The 19,129-nt window shown below is 40.6% G+C and overlaps 1 protein-coding gene across 2 annotated transcripts in view; it reads right to left on the reverse strand.

Annotated features, from left to right (window-relative positions):
* gpc5 (glypican 5) overlaps window positions 1-19,129 on the reverse strand; it is an 85,370-nt gene that overhangs the window by 11,209 nt on the left and 55,032 nt on the right. For both annotated transcript variants that reach the window (XM_004917804.4, XM_002933375.5), the window contains one exon: window positions 11,934-12,081. In XM_004917804.4, the coding sequence (XP_004917861.1) occupies window positions 11,934-12,081 (148 nt within the window). The remainder of the gene's footprint in view (window positions 1-11,933; window positions 12,082-19,129) is intronic.

Consider the following 19,129-nt stretch of genomic DNA (forward strand, 5'->3'; position numbering starts at 1 on the left):
TCTAGCGGAGAGCCTTCCCAGAAAAGCAGAGGGCAAATACTTTTTTTCAAAATACATCAGTTAATGTCGCTTCTCCAGCAGAATCTTGCACTGAAATACATTTTTCAAAAGGGCAAACAGATTTTCAAATATTTCATTTCCCAGGGTGCTACAGCCATGTGACATGTGCTCTGATAAACTTCAGTCACACTTTACTGCTGAGCTGCAAGTTGGAGTGATATCCCTCCCTCCCAGCAGCCGATCAGCAGAACAATGGGAAGGGAGCAAGATAGCAGCTCCCAGTAGGTATCAGAATAGCACTCATAGAAATCCAAGTCCGGCTTGGGACTCCTCTAGTTACATGGGAGTAGGAGAAACAATAGGTTACCTGAAAGCAGTTCTAATGTGTAGCGCTGGCTCCTTCTGAAAGCTCAGACTCAGGCACAATGCACTGAGATGGCGCCTACACACCAATATTACAGCTAAAAATACATTTGTTGGTTCAAGAATAAAATTTTAAATGGTAGAGTAAATTATTTGCGATGTTAACAGTGTAACTGTGTAATTAAAACATTGGCAATGAGATGCTGAACAGGCATATGTGCACATACTTTTGGCCACAATAGTGTCCCTGTGCCACAAATCTTACTTTAAAATTACAAATCCAGAGCAAGGCTCAGCGTGCAGGGCTGTTGGGTGCAAGGCAGCCTCCCATATGCAGGGCTCAGCTGCAACCCTCATTGATACAAAACACAGAAAGAAATCGCCAGCGCTCGGTCTAACCCACACTGTAGTGTTGACCAGCTGCTAGAAACACACTATTGTGCCAGCGCTCGGTCCAACCCACAATCTGGAGTTGACCAGCTGCTATAAACGATAAAAAGCCATTAAATATACACAAAGAGAAAGAAAGTTTGCCAGCGCTTAGTTTGCCTTTAAAAATAATTTTTACAAAAAATGAGGTGTTTCTAGCAGCTGGTCAACACTACAGCGTGGGTTAGACCGAGCGCTGGCGATTTCTTTCTGTGTTTTGTGTACAAATTGTAGCCAAATTTTGCTTCTAGCTGCTATGTAGCCTTTAAACCAATGAATCACTTTCATGTGTGTGTTAATGAGCTGGGGCTTAAAAGCTCCCTGCTTTCCCACTAGAGCCTTTTTGAGCTAAAGGTAGGTGCAATAGGTCTTAATACTCAGTCACATTGCTTTCTGGGGGACTTTATTTTAATTGCATCACAGACTCAAAGTCATTAGACAGTGTAGGACTCACGTACAGTGAGGGGCCTTGAAGTGGCACGTGAGCTTACATATTTTGGCCAAAGTGTGGTACTAACACCTCATTTTTTGTAAAAATTATTTTTAAAGGCAAACTAAGCGCTGGCAAACTTTCTTTCCCTCATTGATACAAGGCTGCTGAACAAACACTGCCAGCACTGCATTAAAGGGGGAAGAATGGAGGGCAAGACCTGTGCCCAGGGTGCCTAATGCAGAGCAGGGTTGGTGCTCACTTTTTGTAAGTTGTACCCTTCCTTGCACTTTGTAAATTAACCCTCTTATGTTCTATTTATCAAAATGTTATTCCTAATAAACAGGGTATTGGTGTGGCACATTAGTTGCATATTTTGCCCAAAATGTGGTACTAATGCCTAACCTTTTTGTAATATTTATTTAGATCTATTTGTACAGGCTGGACCTGTGTGCTGGCAATCTCTACTATTTTTAGCAGTTGGACAGCTCCAGAATGTAGGTTCCATTGAGTGCTGGCATGTGGGTGCCTCTAGCAGCCGGTCAAGACTACACCTCTGTCTTTGTTTCATGTACAGATTGTAGCCTAATATTACTTAAAGCTGCCATTCAGCCTTTATTATACTGTAAGTGCTCTGTCACAGATATACCTTACATAGATGAGGCTTAAAAGCTTCCCAGCTGTCTCAATAGAGTTTCTAAGTAGAGAGTAGAGGCTAAGTGAGGACAACTTTACTGCTCAGCTATACATTAGTACATACTGTTGTTGGGGGATACATTATATTAAATGCTCAATAACATTTAGTCCACCCACAGGCAGTTTGGGCCTCATGTATAAGCATAGTTCTTGACATGGCATGTGAGTATACATGTTTTGCTTAAAGTAATCTTTGTAATAGTTTTTAAAGGAGAACTAAAACTTAAAAAAGACGTAGGGTAGAAATGCTGCACATTATGTTTGGAGCTTCTGTACCAGCCCAAGGCAACCACAGCCCTTTAGCAGTAACGATCTGTGCCCCCAAAGGTGCCCCAGTAGCCCCCCATCTTCTTTTCTGCTGATTCCCTGCACATGCTCTGTGCGGCTGTCACTTACCTGAGTTTAGGGGCCCACTCACAATATACTGTATATATAGAATAGAAATGTTAACAGTATAAGACTGAATAGTAGTTCATTTATATTACATTACACGGTTGCTCTGAAACCAGTGCAATTAGCAGCAGAATTTAATAACCAGCCCTGTAGCATTAGCTTATATGACAGGCCGACCTCATTTTCTGCTTGATAATTTGTGACAACCCCTAAGTTCAGCTTCTCAACAGCTGCCCAGAGCCCACTGAGCATGTGCAGTGTCACTGACACTCCTAACAGCAGCTCTCTAGTTTAGAATGTTAACTATCTGGTTGCTAGCTTTACTAGAAAAATTTGTTTTTAGATTTTACTTCTCCTTTAAACAGGGACACTCACACACATCTGGGAGAGCCACAGTTAAGTGCAGTTTCTGCTTTGCAGACAACTTTCCTGCTCTCAACTGCCTGGCTGCTTGGTACAAAAAGAGGGTCCAGAGGCCTAGGGGGCATAAGTGGTCAAAAAGCTTGATATTAGAAAAAGCATTAGCGCAGCATCATATGGGCCAGCACAAAGAGATACCATCAAGCCAAGTCCACCTGTGTGCGTATATACTCCCTTAAGAAATAAGCAGCAGTAAAATGTTATTAAAATAGATAGCAAAACATTTGGAACTGAGGCCCTTTACACCTTTGCAGCGGTTTTAAAGTTGTTTGTAAAAATAATTGCTATTGAAAGCAATATGGATGTCCCTTTCTGCACTGAAGGTACGTCTCTTGAAACCATGTAGCAGAAGTCAGAAAAAAGGTCTGTTTACTGGCTACCGCTACATTGTTTCAAAAGTCAGACACACCAGGGCCGAGAATAGAAAAGGACGCACTGACTTCAACAGTCATTATATTTACAAATAACTATTAAAACTACATTCATGAATGTATACCGAGGAGTTGTAATTCTGGGGTTATATCCAAGGTCAGACTGGCCCACTAGGAAACCAGGAAAAATCTCAGTGGGCCAGATCCCGGGGGGACCTTATCTGCTGGTCGCTGTTGCTTGAAGCTCCTAGATCAAGGTGGGAAAAAAAAAAAGTTTTTTTTGATTCAAAGATAGAGAAAAATCAAAGATGACCATATGTTCCACTGTGGAACCCACTGCCATCTTTGTCATTTCAGATAGGCAGAGAGACAAGCAACACATGACAACTGGATAAGAAGAAAAGTTTGTGGTAATGTTTTCAATATGTACATTTCTGTAGTGATCTTACTGCCTTCTATAGGGTTAATAGAGTGCTCATTACCAATTTCTGCTGTGATCTTACCGGTGTGTGCGGGGTTAATGGGGTGCTCATTGTTCATTTCTGCAGTGATGTTACTGGCATGTGTGGGGTTAATGGAGCGATAATTCATCATGTCTGCAGTGATCTTACTGGCATGTCTGGGTTACTATACTGATTAGCCATTTCCTGTAGTGATTGTATTGGCATGTTTTGGTAATTATGGCTAACAGGAGTGCCTTGGTGTGAGTGGCCAAAAATGTTTAGTACTGCGCTATGGTTGATGCATTTTTTGCTTCACTTAGGACCTATTTTTGTACAAACGGCCATGTTTGTTGATGTGTGCTAGGTCCTACACCGGTTATATCCTCCTTTCTCTGCATGGACGACCTTAATTTGATACAATGTGATCAAACAGGATCATTTATCAGGCACAGGGTAAGCAAATGCTCCTTTAGGCGCTCTTATACACTGCTGAATAATGGCAGAGGAGAAAGAGACATTTACTCTCCATCAGCCAACAATGAGTCAAGCATTTGGCTCAGCGAGATGTCGAGGGATGACAGCAGCCTAATGAAAGTGACACCAGACTGTGGACCTCCTCCGCATCAAGGGCCCTGCTGCTGCCAGAGTGCTCAGAAAGCCGGCTAATGAACGTTATCTTATTAAGCTCTCATCTATCACTGTAATTCTATTGATCCGCTATCTGAGCTATTTATTGTTTCCACACCTGCAGTGATGGGGCATTATTGCATTATATCCTCAGCACTCCCGGAGCCTTCTATCGATTGCTGGCTGATGTGTTTACTCTGCACAGGATGCACAGAGCATGAGGCTTACATAGAGCTTGGCATGCTGATTTGTGGGGCGCTGTAAGGAAATAAGCCATTAATGGAAAGTTATTAAGATATCTGCAAAAGATTTTCAGAAGGGGATTGAAAGCAACAGAAATATTAGCGTAAACTCAAACTACAACACTGAGCTAATAACTACATTCAGCAAGGGGTTCTGTAGTACCAAAGTGTTTATATTGGGGTTGGCAGAAAGTGTAGTCTTTTGGGCTTGTACATAGAGCGCTGAAAATGTAATTATAATTATGGGGCCCCAGGCTCTGGCACCACATAGTATGAACCCATTTCTGTAGAGAGAACTCCATTAAGGGCACCCCTATCTAAACCTACTCTTCCCAACAACTCAACTAACAATTCAGCTAACTCTGTATATCCCTTAATACAGGGATCCCCAACATTTTTGACTTGTGAGTTACACTCGGATATAAAAAGTGTAAGTGAGCCACACAAGAATGGAAAAAGTTCTTTGGGGGTGCCAAATAAGGACTGTGATTGGCTATTTGGTAGCCCCATGTGGGCTGGTAGCCTACAGGAGGTTCTGCTTGGCACTAGACCTGGTTTTATGCAACAGAAACTATAATTCCTGACCTCCAAGCCAGAAATTAAAAAAGCACCCACTTTGATTCCACTGGGAGCAACATCTGAGGGTGAGCAACACGTTGTTCCTGAGCTACTGGTTGGCTTGTGCCTTAAACCCTATATCCTTTTCCAGCCTGAAAATGAAGTCGCTGACCCCGGCAACAATCAGAAGCTTTTTATTATTGTTATTATTTTCTATCACTTATGGTTCTATTCTTAAGAACTGGACAAAAAAATTTAATATTTTAAAATATGAATAAAATATAAAGACAGGTTGCAAACTGCCAGTTGGTCACACAGGACGGATGCAGCCATAGAAGTGATTTTTATGCCCCCCACCCAATATGCACAATATTTAAAAAGGCCTCTGTTTGAAATCCTTGTTAGTTAATCATCCACCCTCCAAAAGCAGATGACTGGCCTATGGCATTGGAAATCTTGTATAACACTGCCTTAGAATAACACTGTGTATATCAGACCAACAGTAAATTCCAAGGAGACCTGTCCCTTTAAGTTAATTTCTGTTTAAATATTTTATTACTTTTTCAATTATTAGCCTTCACAATTTACTTACAAGGGAAATTTATAGATTCCTTTGTCTCTAATTTTAGTTTAAGTCTTCATGGTATGTCACAAATTATCTACCTTATTGTACTCTCAGTTTCATTTAATGTGTTATATCCATGGGCTTGTTGATATTTAAAGACAATATGTATCCTTAACAATTCACTGATAAAATAGTCCACTGCTAAAGGAATTTATATAGATGCCCACATACTGTATGGCTAGGTGTAAAATGACTTGCTTACTATGGATCTCGTTGGCATCCACTTGGCCAGTTTTTGGGCCGTAAAGTTGAGAACTAGAGATGGATCAGATATGAGTAGGGTCTAAGCATATAAAAAGCCCATATCTGTGTAAACAGTCCTAAGCTGATGGCTTTGCACAGGCCTTTAAAGTTGCCACCAGGGTATAGTGACTGAATCATCCACATCAGGGAAAGATCTCCTCATTTACTGACCAGGCAAAACAGACAGATATTATGGTCAGTTTATGTTCACCGTTCTTATATTAACCAATCTTTATATTAACCAAGACTGGTTTGGTGGCCAGACATGTGCAAGGCAAAATTGGCCATAAAATGCACCTACTGTAAATGGTTATTGATTGCTAAGCTGGGTTGGTGCCATCAGGCTAACAGATCTCCCCATATATTTTGTACCTAAAGCCAAGTACTCATGAATTGTTAAATAACAAAAAATAAAAAAAAATCAACACATCTGTCAAAAGAAGGACGGGCAAGTACACACCTTAAACTGCTGGAATAAGCTTAGATTCCTTTCCCTGCTGCTGAGCTTGTGCAAAGGATTCAATATTGACTGGAGCAGCCTCTGTACTTCATGTGCTAACTCCACAAACTTACAGCAATCTGATGCTGAACAAAATGATAGCTGTGACAAAAGACATGTGAGCTAATAACAGCCTAATTTATTGACATCTGTGCTAAAGTCACTCTGTAACTGACCCATCCTGTAGGGCAGGGGTCCCCAACCTTTCTTACCCGTGAGCCACAGTCAAATGTAAAAAGACTTGGGGAGCAACACAAGCATCATAAAAGTTTATGGAAGCGCCAAATAAGGGCTGTAATTGGCTATTTGGTAGCCTCTACAGGAGGTTACAGGAGGATTTGTTTGGTGGTACATCAAGTGTTTATGCAACCAAAACTTGCCACCAATTTAGGAATTCAAAAATAACTACCTGCTTTGGGGGCACTGGGAGCAACATCCAAGGGGTTGGTGAGAAACATGTTGCTCACACGCAAATGGTTGGGGATCACTTATGTAGGGGAATCATGCCTATCTTCTGGCCACGAGCTGCCTTTCCATAGGTGGGTTGCACTAGACATGCATCACCACTCTCAGGAACATAACAACTGATACAGTAGAGCTATGCTCCTGAATATAAAATCACAGGCTGTGTTAGCCCTGGATATAAACATTAAGGCATAACATTAGCACTGGATATAACATCATAGGTTAATACCGAATATGAGTCAGGTGCCGAGATTGTTTCAGTTTATACCCAAGGCAAAAGAACAGGGCCATTTACCTAGTTGTAGGTGTGGAATAACAGATGTGTTTTCCTGAAGAGCTACAGGGCTTTGGTAGAACCTCTGTTCTCATTTGGGTATTCTATACTGCAACACTTATATAAAATATTTCCAGCATTATTAAACGTCCCCCAGTGTGATGAGCCTTGATCATGGGCCTCATCCCCTTAATTTATTTTTGGTCACAGGCATAGAATAATCCCTTAAAAATCTGTTAATAATCTTTACTAACAAAGATCAGCAAAGATTTTTCATAACAAACATTTCCATGCAGTAGCAGAAATGCATTTCACCTCAGTTCAGTGCTTTTCCCAGCATGCCTGTTTATTAGTGCATCCCTGTTTATTAGTGTACCCCACTGCATTGAAGCCAGAAAGAAGGTGACGCTGCTTTTCCTCAGGCCTCCTTTGTGTAAATGCTTGGTTGGTGGCATTGGAAGCAAAAAGCAAAAAACTTGAGCATGGAAAACATAAAATGTACCAAAAAGGCATTGTGTTTAAAAAACAGTGCAAATATGTGCTAAAAATTGCAGCTTTATTTGTAAATAAGCCCCAGTACGTCTAATGTAGCAGAAAACTGAAATATCATTCTGTAAGATTCATGCTTTTATATGAGGCGTGACAGATTCTGTTTACGTATAAATTGTGTTTAGAATAAAAGTCTTTGGTCAGAAAATGTGTAAACGCCTAACAATGCCAACTTGTGGGCTGGAGAGCATGACCTGACAAGCATGTCAAATAGATCGGGGCTAATTCTCTCAGAAGAAAGGGATGGTCCTTGGCCAGAATGAGGGGGCCTGTAGTTACATACAAGAACAATAGAAAGAGAACAAGAGGAGCCTTGTCTTTGTATCACACAAATGAATGGACAAGGGCATGACTTGGAACAGACAAGGAAATCATTCACAGGTCCCTCCCAGTGTACACACACATCCTTCACTGTGTTTGTGGATGAAACGCCCAAGTTCAGCAAAACCGCCAGCGTGCTCTTCACATTCCCTTCTTTGTGGTCACATCCATGCTGCAGAACTTTACAGAATAGGATGCCATTGTCAGAATTAGAGCAATAGATTGTGAAACATCTCACTGGAAGTGGTAACGCTACTGACCTGTGCCAAGACCCAAGCCCATACAGTTACTAGGGAATCTTCAGTGAGGAAGTGTCACCTAACCCAGGTTTTTAGGGCTATTTACCCACATGCCTGGGGCAAAAGAAACCCAAGATTCCCCTTCACAGATCAGATCATACTGGATGATGCCAGTGGTTAATAGCAGCAACTTGGCATACTTTTGCCCACTATTTAATATATGTTAGTATAAAGCAATGCCTCTTGGGGGGCAAAGTTATTCTGCTAAGGCCTTGAACCAACTGAACAGATACCCTGTATCAATATACTATTCAGTCCAATGGTTCAAGGACACATGGTAGATTTATGTGCTACTGATAAATATAAACATATATATACAGGTATGGGATCCCTTATCCGGAAACCCTTTATTCAGAAAGTTCCGAATTACGGAAAGCCCATCTCCCATAGACTCCATTATAAGCAAATAATTCTAAATTTCAAAAATTATTTTCTTTTTCTCTGTAATAATAAAACAGTACCTTGTACTTGATCCCAACTAAGATATAATTAATCCTTATTGGAGGCAAAACAATCCTATTGGGTTTATTCAATATTTAAATAATTTTTAGCAGATTTAAGTTATGGAGATCCAAATTACGGAAAGATCCCTTATCTGGAAAACCCCAGGTCCCAAGCATTCTGGATAACAGGTCCCATACCTGTATATCTCAAACCCTGGTTGGCACTCTGCTTCTACTCTTACCTCGGGTGCAGGGTAAATGATTTAAATATCCAAAAAAGACCACCAACACCGAGTTTTATTTAAAAAAAGATCAATCATGTATTTAAAAACACATGATATATTGTCAGTGTCGGACTGGCCCACCAGGATACCAGGACCATGGACCCAGGTGTCAGTGGGCCCTCCTTCTCAGCCAACCATTTTGCCTGGCATATTTTTGTCATACATGTTTTATGTATGGGAACAAAGAGAAGAAATTGAGAGAAGGTTAGATGATATGTAAAGAGAAGAGACTAGCAGAACAAGGAATCAAAGTATGGAGAAGAAGAAATAAGTGCAGAATGAGCCTATGGTTTTCTGGTGGGCCCCTGGCATCCAAGTATAGAGAGGGAGAGAGAATTAGAATTAGAGAATTATAGGCATAGAGACCAAATGTATTGGTCAACGTTTTGGTCTTCTTGCGAGACCTTTCACAAGTCATACAAGAAGATCAAAACATTGACCAAAACATTTTGACTTTTGATTTTTTTTTACTGTTTATGAAGTCCCTGATTGCATCTCAATACCTATAATTCAGTATATTACTTTTGATAACACCTGGGTATTTTGTCTTTTTGACATGAGTGCACCACTTATTGGAATATATATATATTGTGTAATACCCTCTCTCTTTTTGCATTTACATTTTGTTTTACAATTCTTTAAATCCTAGGAGTGCGGTCCTTGTCCCAGTGTAAGTAGAACTAAGCTCCCACAAAGGAAGAGGTGTGAGGGATAATGTGCATATCTTGCAGTTGAGATCTGGGGTGTAAGGATACAAGGGAAGATCATACACCCCATGGATCACATTACATTCTGCTTTAGCCTGGAGATGTACGGCACCTGCAGTTCTACATAAATTAAAGCTTCAAAGCTTTGGAATCTCTGCTGTTGGACAGGTATCACATATCATACAAACAAGGGTTGGGAAAGTCCACTGAAACAGTCATTTATCACACATAATACTGATAATGGGTTCTGTGGGCTGGTGGAAAGGAACAAAGTAAATGGCCTCAGGCTGAGCATTAGCTCACTTATCAATTGTACACTTTCCATAGGCATAATCCATTTTTCTAAAGCTGTACATACATGGTTACAACTCTAATCCTCCCCAAAAATAAGTTAACCCTTTCATTCCCTACTTCTATCTGCTTAGTGTTAAAGTTCTGAAAGTTCTTTTCTTTTCCTTTGTCACTGTTACCAGTCCCTGACTTGCGCTGTAACTATCTAATTGGACTAAATACCAAAAATATAACCTTCTCAGTTCAATATTGTACACCCCACTTGCATAAGATTACACTCTACTTCAGTACTACTTCTATTCTATAAAAGTACTTTAGTTCAGTTTGTACTTTTTCCCCTTCCTTTGGGTAGGATATGTTATGCTCCATTAGATCATCATAATTCCATTATGTTCTTTGTACTTCTGCTTAGCGATAATTGTCCTCTCACCAAACAGACATGAGGCCCAAAGGATAAACCCATAAAAAGCTGCCAATCACAGGAATGGGTGCTACACTGGGTGTGGAAGCTGGATATCCTATAGGAGGGACTGCATGGGACACAGGACCTAGAATCTGGTTCTTCTGCTTTGGTAGCAGGATTTATTACTGGCTTCTATGGTTCCTTTATTAGCACTTATGCTGATATATTGGTGCAATATATTTAAAGCTGTAAATTTAGCATCTATATTATTCTCCACTTACCCACTGTTCAAAATCGCATTCCAAGCCCAACGCCATGCTTTTAGCTTCCCCCCGGCATGTGATTATCCCAGTCCCTTAACTCCTTTAAATATTATAAATGTTCACTTGAGAATATTTACTGCCTTGCAGTACATTTTACTGTACTTTCTGCACTTAGCCCCAGCACTGTGCCCAGCCCTCTCACTGCCCTGCAGTATATTATACAGGTCACAAATGCCCATACACAATAGTGTATATTTGGCAGTGTCCCTGCAGCACAACGCAAATCCCACAATTCCCCTGGAGTACACATGTAGCCCAAGTGTCTCTTTGTTGCAATGCACAGACCCATATATCCACAGGCTTTTTCAGACACCGTATTTGCAGTACATCCTACAGACCCTAAAACCATTTTTTTAACATTATAGATTTCATTTTAGTTAAAGGGGTGGTTCACCTTTAAGTTAACATTTAGTAAATTATAGAATGGCCAGTTCTAAGCAAGATTTCAATTGGTCTTCATTATTTATTTTAAGTAGTTTTTGAATTATTTGCCTTCCTCTTCTAACTTTTTGCAGCTCTCAAATGGGGGTTGCTGACCCCGGCAGCCAAAAAACCTATTGCTCTGTGAGGCTAAAGTTTTATTGTTAATTTTTATGACTTATTTTTCTATTCAGGTCCTCAACTATATATATACCAATCTCTCATTCAACCCACTCCCAATCCCTGGTTGCTAAGGTAATTTGGACCCTAGCAACCAGATAACTGCTGAAACACCAAACTCAAGAGCTTCTGAACAAAAACTGAAATAATTAAAAAACTACAAATAATAAATATGAAGACCAATTGCAAATTGTCTCAGAATATTACACTCTACATCATACTAAAAGTTAACTAAAAGGTGAACAGCCCCTTTAAGTTATGCAGTGCCAGAGCAGTACAAATACCGAGCCCTGACCACTATATGCAGTGCAGTCTCCATAATCCCCTTTCCTGATAGTTGCCTGCCTTTTCTTAGTACATGCTGCACTATGAATCTCATGCTTCCTCCTACCCGGACTGGCAATCCTTGGATTCTGGCAAATGCCAGAGGGGCTGCTGTAAGACACTACAGACTTTTCGTAAGGCTGGTGGGGGGGCTGCTTGGGCCTATTTTGAATCTCAGTGCAGACCTGCCTATCAACCTACCTTACCCCAAGTCCATATTCAGACTCTCTGCAGCTTGTGTAATATGTTGACCACCTTACTTGAAACTATGAAACATTTTGAAAGCAATAAAAGACAGGCTGCCATTGTACCTGTGCGCGTAGAAGAATCCCCAGAACCTTGGCATCCATCTTCATCATCACAGTCACCGCTGGGATCCGCATCTTCCACTTTATCATCTCCTCCACTCCCTTCCCTGATCCGATTCTTGTCAGGACTAATCTGCTTTTCGGAACCGGTCTGCAAATGCACAAGGACATCATTATTAACTGATGAAAAAAAAAAATGATACCATTATATTTTTTATTAAATATAAAATAACAAACCTTTATTTGGAAAAAAATGTTAATATTCACATTTTGCTAAATAATCATATAGGGGAGGAACTGAACGACACAGACTGTTGCCTCTGCAATTTTTCTTTTTGAAAAATATTAAGGACATGGACTTCTGGCAAATGGTGAATGTTTTTTTTATCCTTGTCTGATCTAAAGTGGTGGTTTTTGTAAAATTGTATGGCAATTAGTGGTAAATATCTGATTCCAACCAAGCATAAAAGTGCTGGCTGAAAGTAACAAGAGGACAGAATATGCTGATGGTGTCTTCTACATATTCCTGGGCTGCCTCTCTTCCTTGCATAATAAATAAATAAAAATACATTTAATAAATATTTTTTTCTTTCCTTCTGCAGAACTATATATAATATTATACACACACATACATATATATATTGGTATAGGAAATTTGTTTAAATTCAAACACATTAACAGTGATAGATATATCCACAGGCTAGACAGAGAACCAGACATTAAATAAATGCAGTTTTTAAAGGAGAACTAAACTCTAAAAATTAACATGGCTAGAAATGCTATATTTTATATACTGAACTGCACGAGCCTAAAGTGTCAGCATCTCTGTAACAGCAATGATCCAGGTCACAGGGGGTCACCATACTGGAAACTGTTAGGATCTGTCAGTGACACTGCACATGCTCGGTGTGCTCTGGGCAGCTGTTAAGAATCTGAGCTTAGGGGTTGTCACAAATTATCAATGAGGTCATATAAGAGAATCCCACAGGGCTGATTAAATTCTAATGCTAATTGTACTGCTTTCAGAGCTGCAATAATTACTAATCATTTCTGGCATGTCTATTCTATATACACAGTATAGTGTGAGAGCGTGAGTGGGTCCCTAAGCTCAGGTAAGTGACAGCAGCACAGAGCATGTGCAGGGAATCAGCAGAAAAGAAGATGGGGGCTACTGGGGCATATTTGGGGGCACAGATCTTCCCTGCTAAAGGGATGTGGTTGCCTTGAGCTGGTACAGAAGCCCAAAATATAATGTACAGTACAACATTTCTAGCCTACTTCTTTAGTTAAGCTTTAGTTATTGTTTAAATTGGGTGTCACCCCTAGAATCTTGTGCATGGGGTGCCCTTGCCTAATAACCAGTTAACTTAGGGTGACTTACAACATAAGCACATTGTCCCAGAATGTCGGACAGCTTGTTTATCAGAACAAACTAACAAGTCAACACTAAAGGGACTGAGTGTATAATTATGGTACACAGAGCTTTTTGACTGCCCCTTCTGTCCGTCGTTATTTATTATTATTTTATCTATTTATTTACAGTTATTTATATAGCACCAACACATTTCCCCAGCCAAATTGATGTTGTGCCTATTGACACAGGGGAACCCTGGAGCTACCGCCATCTCCGGACCAGCATCTATCGCGTCCATTCAGTTGTCCCAAAAGAATAGGGCACATACATCACTTGCATGCTGGCAAAAGGTGCAGCACAATTGCATAAAGAGCATAACCCCTTTTCGACTGCAATGATGCCAGAAAAATGAAGTAATGTGAGTAAAAACATGGCGATTGTGCTTGAAAATTGCACATTGCTCACTTCGCTAATGGCCTTACATGTGCCCTTAAGTGTTGCAAGAGAGCAGATACTATAGAACCCAGATTTTACGTCCCTAGGTTTTACAGTTTCACGGAGCTGATGCTATTTTTTCACAGTACAGGCAAGCTGTGTTTCTTCTGCCCAAATTTTTATTTTCCTAGAAAAATGTACGCAATTTTGAGCTGACCCCTGGGAAATGTAAAATAGGGGTTCCAATGTACACCATATACTAGAGATAACATATATATAAGTTAGATGTATTTGCTTTCTTTGGAACCTGACCATAATAGTCTGTAATTGTTAATGAGAAGAGGTCATTTGTTATTGCCTGGCACAAGTGATATAGTGCTAAATTGTGCCCATTAGAATGCTATTTATACTTCACTTGCATCTAGGACCTATGGTTCAGAGTTTCTAAAAAGAACCCTGTACTAAATATCAGCCTTGGGCAGGCAGAAAGTAAAGGACTTTGGATGTCATTCAATATCAGGCACAAATTTGTGTCCCTGAGTATGTTTGCATAGATTTATGCCTGGCATCAATAAGGGCAAATATGTCGCTTAACACCTGCTTATTGCTCTTTACACCTTGCTTCCTTCAATAAGTAAGCCTTTTGGCCCTACTATTCCCTTCCACCCCAGCAGCAGATGCTCAAGGCTGCTGTATATAACGCTGTGCCTGCCATGCGATGGGCTCTGTATGATAAGATCTATCCTATCAATCTCCTTTCATGAAAGCAGTGCCTTCTGGGACCCAATCATGCCCCTATGGCTGGAGATTAGTCAGAGTTTAGATCATGCAGCACTTGTGGAAAGGGCCTTTCATCAATATAACAGAGAGCAGCATTATTATACTCAAACAATAGCCGATGCAGCATCCATTACTGAAGCCTGCCCACGCCAGGGAAGTGCTAATATGATAAAGTCACCCACGAACCCCAGAATAAAACACAGCTATAAGAACGTATAGTATATAACTGCCCAGGCATGCACATATACTATCTACTGTGGGCACAGCATCTTTTCAGAGCCCCATCAGGGGGGTACACATTACAAACGGCACATTCTCACACAATATAGATTTGTGGTTCCCACGAGCTTTGTCTCTAAATGCCAGCTGAGACAAGCCATTAGCAAGCGCTCATATTGCTGCCAGCTATAACAAGTGGTGCTTCCTCTTCTGTGTGGTCTCTTGGATGTTCCATAGCAAAAGATCAGTAAATGTGTGCAGCATTCAGCAGCACAAGACATAATTACATTTTTAGAAGGGAAATATAACCATTAGCCATGAATGAAACAGTTGCCCTCTGACTCACTGGCTACCCTTCTGTAACACCCTTAAAATGATTTTAAAGGTCATTTTTTAACTAAACTATGCAATTGTTAGATTTGCCCGCAACCCAGAACAAATTGTTCTTTCTACTGTTTTTCTGATGTGTTTTATTCCCTCCTAAACTGATACACTGGGTGAACAAATCTATGTACGGCATGTACATTGCTGCAAAACAAGAATGCATTCTATGCCTTGAAATCTGATCGAGTGAAAGATTAATGAAGTGTATGGTGCTGCCTATACAAGTATGTGAATAAAAACATACATACCATACATTCATTATCCATTCTTTTACTGTTTGCCAAATATCAGATCAGTATTTTTATCATTATCTTCTATTTATACAGAGCTGACATTTTAGGCAGAGCATAAATACATTATTCACCTCAGTCCTTGTGGAGCTTACAATCTAAGGTCACATTGACAACAACACGCTAGGGTCAGAATCTGGCTGTAGGTTTTTTGGAGTGTGGGTGGAAACTAGAGCAGCCAGAAGAAAGAAACTTCTTGCAAAGAGGGCCCAAGTCAGAATGAAATTCATGACCCCAGCACTGCAATAATGCCAACCACCAAGACACCAAAAACTTACCATGTGCTCTGTGCATTATTATGGTACGTTTGGTGAGTGAAATCTCAAAACAGTGGCTAATTTCATGGTCTTGCCCCGCCACAGCACAGGGTCAGATTGGGCCAGCGGGACACTGGGAGAAAACCTGGTGGGCCTCAGCCCTCATGGTCCCCTGCTGACCCAGGCCTGCTCTGCCCCATCAAAGATCTGGAGTAAGGAGGCAGAAGTAATGCGATTAGGCACGTGCATGCTTGCTCAGGGGGTACAGGAGGTAAGTATGTTGGGAAGGGTCTCTGATGATTTTGAGGGCGGCCCTTCAAGTCGCAGTGCCACTGGGCCACTGCTGCCCCAGTCCAACACTGCCACGCAGGAAAATCTATGAAGGGGCCAGCATGCACTGAACTGGCTCCCCTATTAACCCATCTGTCTGCTTGCATCCCCGATCACTGTCTGCTCTCAGGTAGAAGAGTGGCTGGGGGACTTTCATACAAAGCAGACCTCAAGGTCCGGGCCCCCCTTTTCCCTGCCCTGTGACTGTGGGCTTTGCTTCCTCTATAGTTATACCATTGTTTCGAGGATTCTGTTCAATCCAAACTTTGCCAAAAATCTTCTATTTTGTCTGACTATATTCTGCTCCATTCAAAAGAATCCTAATTATCTATCTGATCCAAAACAAAAGGATTCATCCGAGTGGCATCTTATAAATGACTACTTATGGGGAACGGCCTAGATGAGTGAAACAGAAAGTCTATATTTACAGATAAACGTGTGGGTTGCATATGAAAATTGTCAGGTTATATCTCACAACAAAAGAATGAGACAAAAAAACTATAAGGTTCAATGCAACCCCCTGATGAAGATAATATCAAGGCAGCACGTTGGAATTCAGGTCCAAATTGCTGGAAAAGAACTTGTTGGGTAACAGTTGTGCAGAAATGAGTGTTGAATTGTCACCACATGAAACAAAATAGAAACAGTTGTGCAGTCACTTGCACACACCGCATTGTCAATCTTTTATCAGTCACTAAAGCCTACCTACGTGTATGCTGAAGCTGGAGGTCACTGTGTGAGCAATGCAAGGCTTATGGGTATTTTACATCAGTATCACACACTTTTAGCATCAGAGATCTGCTTTGCAAATGAGGGTCTGAATGAACCTGACTGAATGAGACCACCTGCCCATTACACTATACAGATAGTTATACAATAGGAAGGGACAATTTTGGGCCTGCATAAGAGACTGTCAATTGGTGCATAAATAATAGGTCAAGCACTGGTCATAGAGAGACAGGCTCTGCATATCCCTCCTGTTTCCCTTGAGATTCTATACAAGTCAATAATTTCAATGTTGCCATCCTTGTTGTTGGGTTGGTGACCAGCACATAGTCACATGTCTGCAGGCTATATATGCAAGGTATAAAGCTAATTTTAGCCAGAAAAAGTGTTGTGTTGCAGCTATTTATTATATTGTTATTTATGCATTGGGAGCTTACAGCTGAGCTTCTAAACTTGTTCTGAGTGCCCAGCAGCTATTTCTTCCTTAGGGGCCCTGGGATTATTCCCTTACTAGCAGAACAAAATGATCATAATAAGATAATGCATCGCACTCATTCAAGGAGTTAATATTTAATGGTATGGGGAGGGTTGTTCTTACCCCGCAGCCTTGATTTGTGTTAGCAGAACAGGAGGGTAGGATAAAACCATAGCCATCCATATTGGGATAGTAATAATACGCATCTGCCTCTAACTGTAGATCAGTTCCTGGGAATTAGCATGATCTTGGGGATCTGTATATTAATTATTCACACTATGTATTCATCTTGCTGAGTATCTAGAAACCTTATTCTCCAAATGCCACCAACCTACTTTGAGGTGGCGTGGATAGGGCTAAGAATTTAACCAAAACAACCTATCAAAATATTTAGATCTGTACCAATCAAAGCATTAACAATCAAAGTGTTATAATTAGTCTTAAGCAGCAAATGTAAAATGATCTGCAACTAACTTGTTGAGTACTAAAAAAAGTAGATACTCCAAATTTGCAGTCAGCGCTGTAGCTAGTAAGTTACTTGGCCCCAGAGTAAGATGTGCACCGGGACGAATCGTGCATTTTTTTAACCAGAAGCACACATATTGTGAAAAAATCTGCTGAGATGTAGTCTCTGGCAGGCCCTTAAGGGGCTGTGGGTCCAGGTACAATCGCACCTCCAGCTCCCATTTGGATACGCCACTGGAGCAAAGTCATATTGGGAAACCTTAGGAAGATGACCTGCTTCACTAATGTATGTTACATGGAATTAATGTAATGGAATGGAATTACATGGAATTTTGCTAATGGTAAAAGCACATTGGGGCACCAAAGAAAGACAAAGGCAATTTATGCTTCAGGACTGGTAACCAATAGCAACTATGTCCCCCCAAACACATAACTTATATGCATGTCAATTGAAAAAATAAGGTCTTTCCAATTTAAGGTCCTAGTGACTTGGTAAATAACCCAACTTGATTTCTTTTCTAGCTCAGCCCAGATTGCCTACTTGCAAGATCTAAAGACTTAAATATTAGACCCTTGAGCTGAGACTAACCTTTTCCGTAAAACTGTTTCATTTGAATGAAGGGCACCAAGGGCAAAATAAAGAGATAGCCAGTGTAAGAACTGCATCAGAGAGCTGAGAACACCCATGATATACTGCAACACAAATTTATAGTGCTTTTTCGCACATACAGTTCATATTGGGCCTTCTATGAGTATTTTTTTTTGCATGCGGATCATTGCGTATGTTGCCTGAAGCCACTGTCCTTTAACATTAAATTACATTTTAAAAGGTCAGACATGTCTTGTGGCTGAGAATTGACGATTACTGGGTAGACTTTTCCTTGTATTCTTAAAGAAGTACATGATTCAGGAGAGCTTGCTAGGTCTACAGCAGGGTTCTGCTAGCATCCTATGACAGCTTTTGGTTGCTGAGAAAGATGGACAGCCATAGACTGCCCACAACTTCTAGGGAACAGAAGGACCTAAGAAGATGCTTTACACCAAGATAGCAGCAGATTGTTTCCATGCAAGGTGGATGTGCTGCTGTTTTGCTCTTCTGACTTATAATTCTTTTACAAGGTCTTCGAATAAATATATGTAGTTACATTCCAAATTTAGCATCACCATTTAAGCTGATTTGATGCCATAGAGAAAAAGGGTATCAGCAATCCTAAGCTTGTCTGCAACCTTTCTTCCACAATGACTGTATTTACAGTATTAAAAAGCTAAGCCTTGTGTTGATCAATGCCCGTATATGTCTGGCTGCACTTGGCTGTGAGACTGCTGAGGTAGAAATGAAGATCGCTGTACATAATATATTGCAGTGCAATCCATTTAGTTAATTTACTTGCTGGATCTCAGTGCATGTAATGTTAAGTATCCACAACCTGCAGCTCTCGTGCTAAGCTGCCACTCATCATATGCCCGGAAAGTCTAATGCTTTC

Source organism: Xenopus tropicalis, chromosome 5, assembly GCF_000004195.4.
Source record: "Xenopus tropicalis strain Nigerian chromosome 5, UCB_Xtro_10.0, whole genome shotgun sequence".
In the NCBI taxonomy this organism is placed as follows: domain Eukaryota; kingdom Metazoa; phylum Chordata; class Amphibia; order Anura; family Pipidae; genus Xenopus; species Xenopus tropicalis.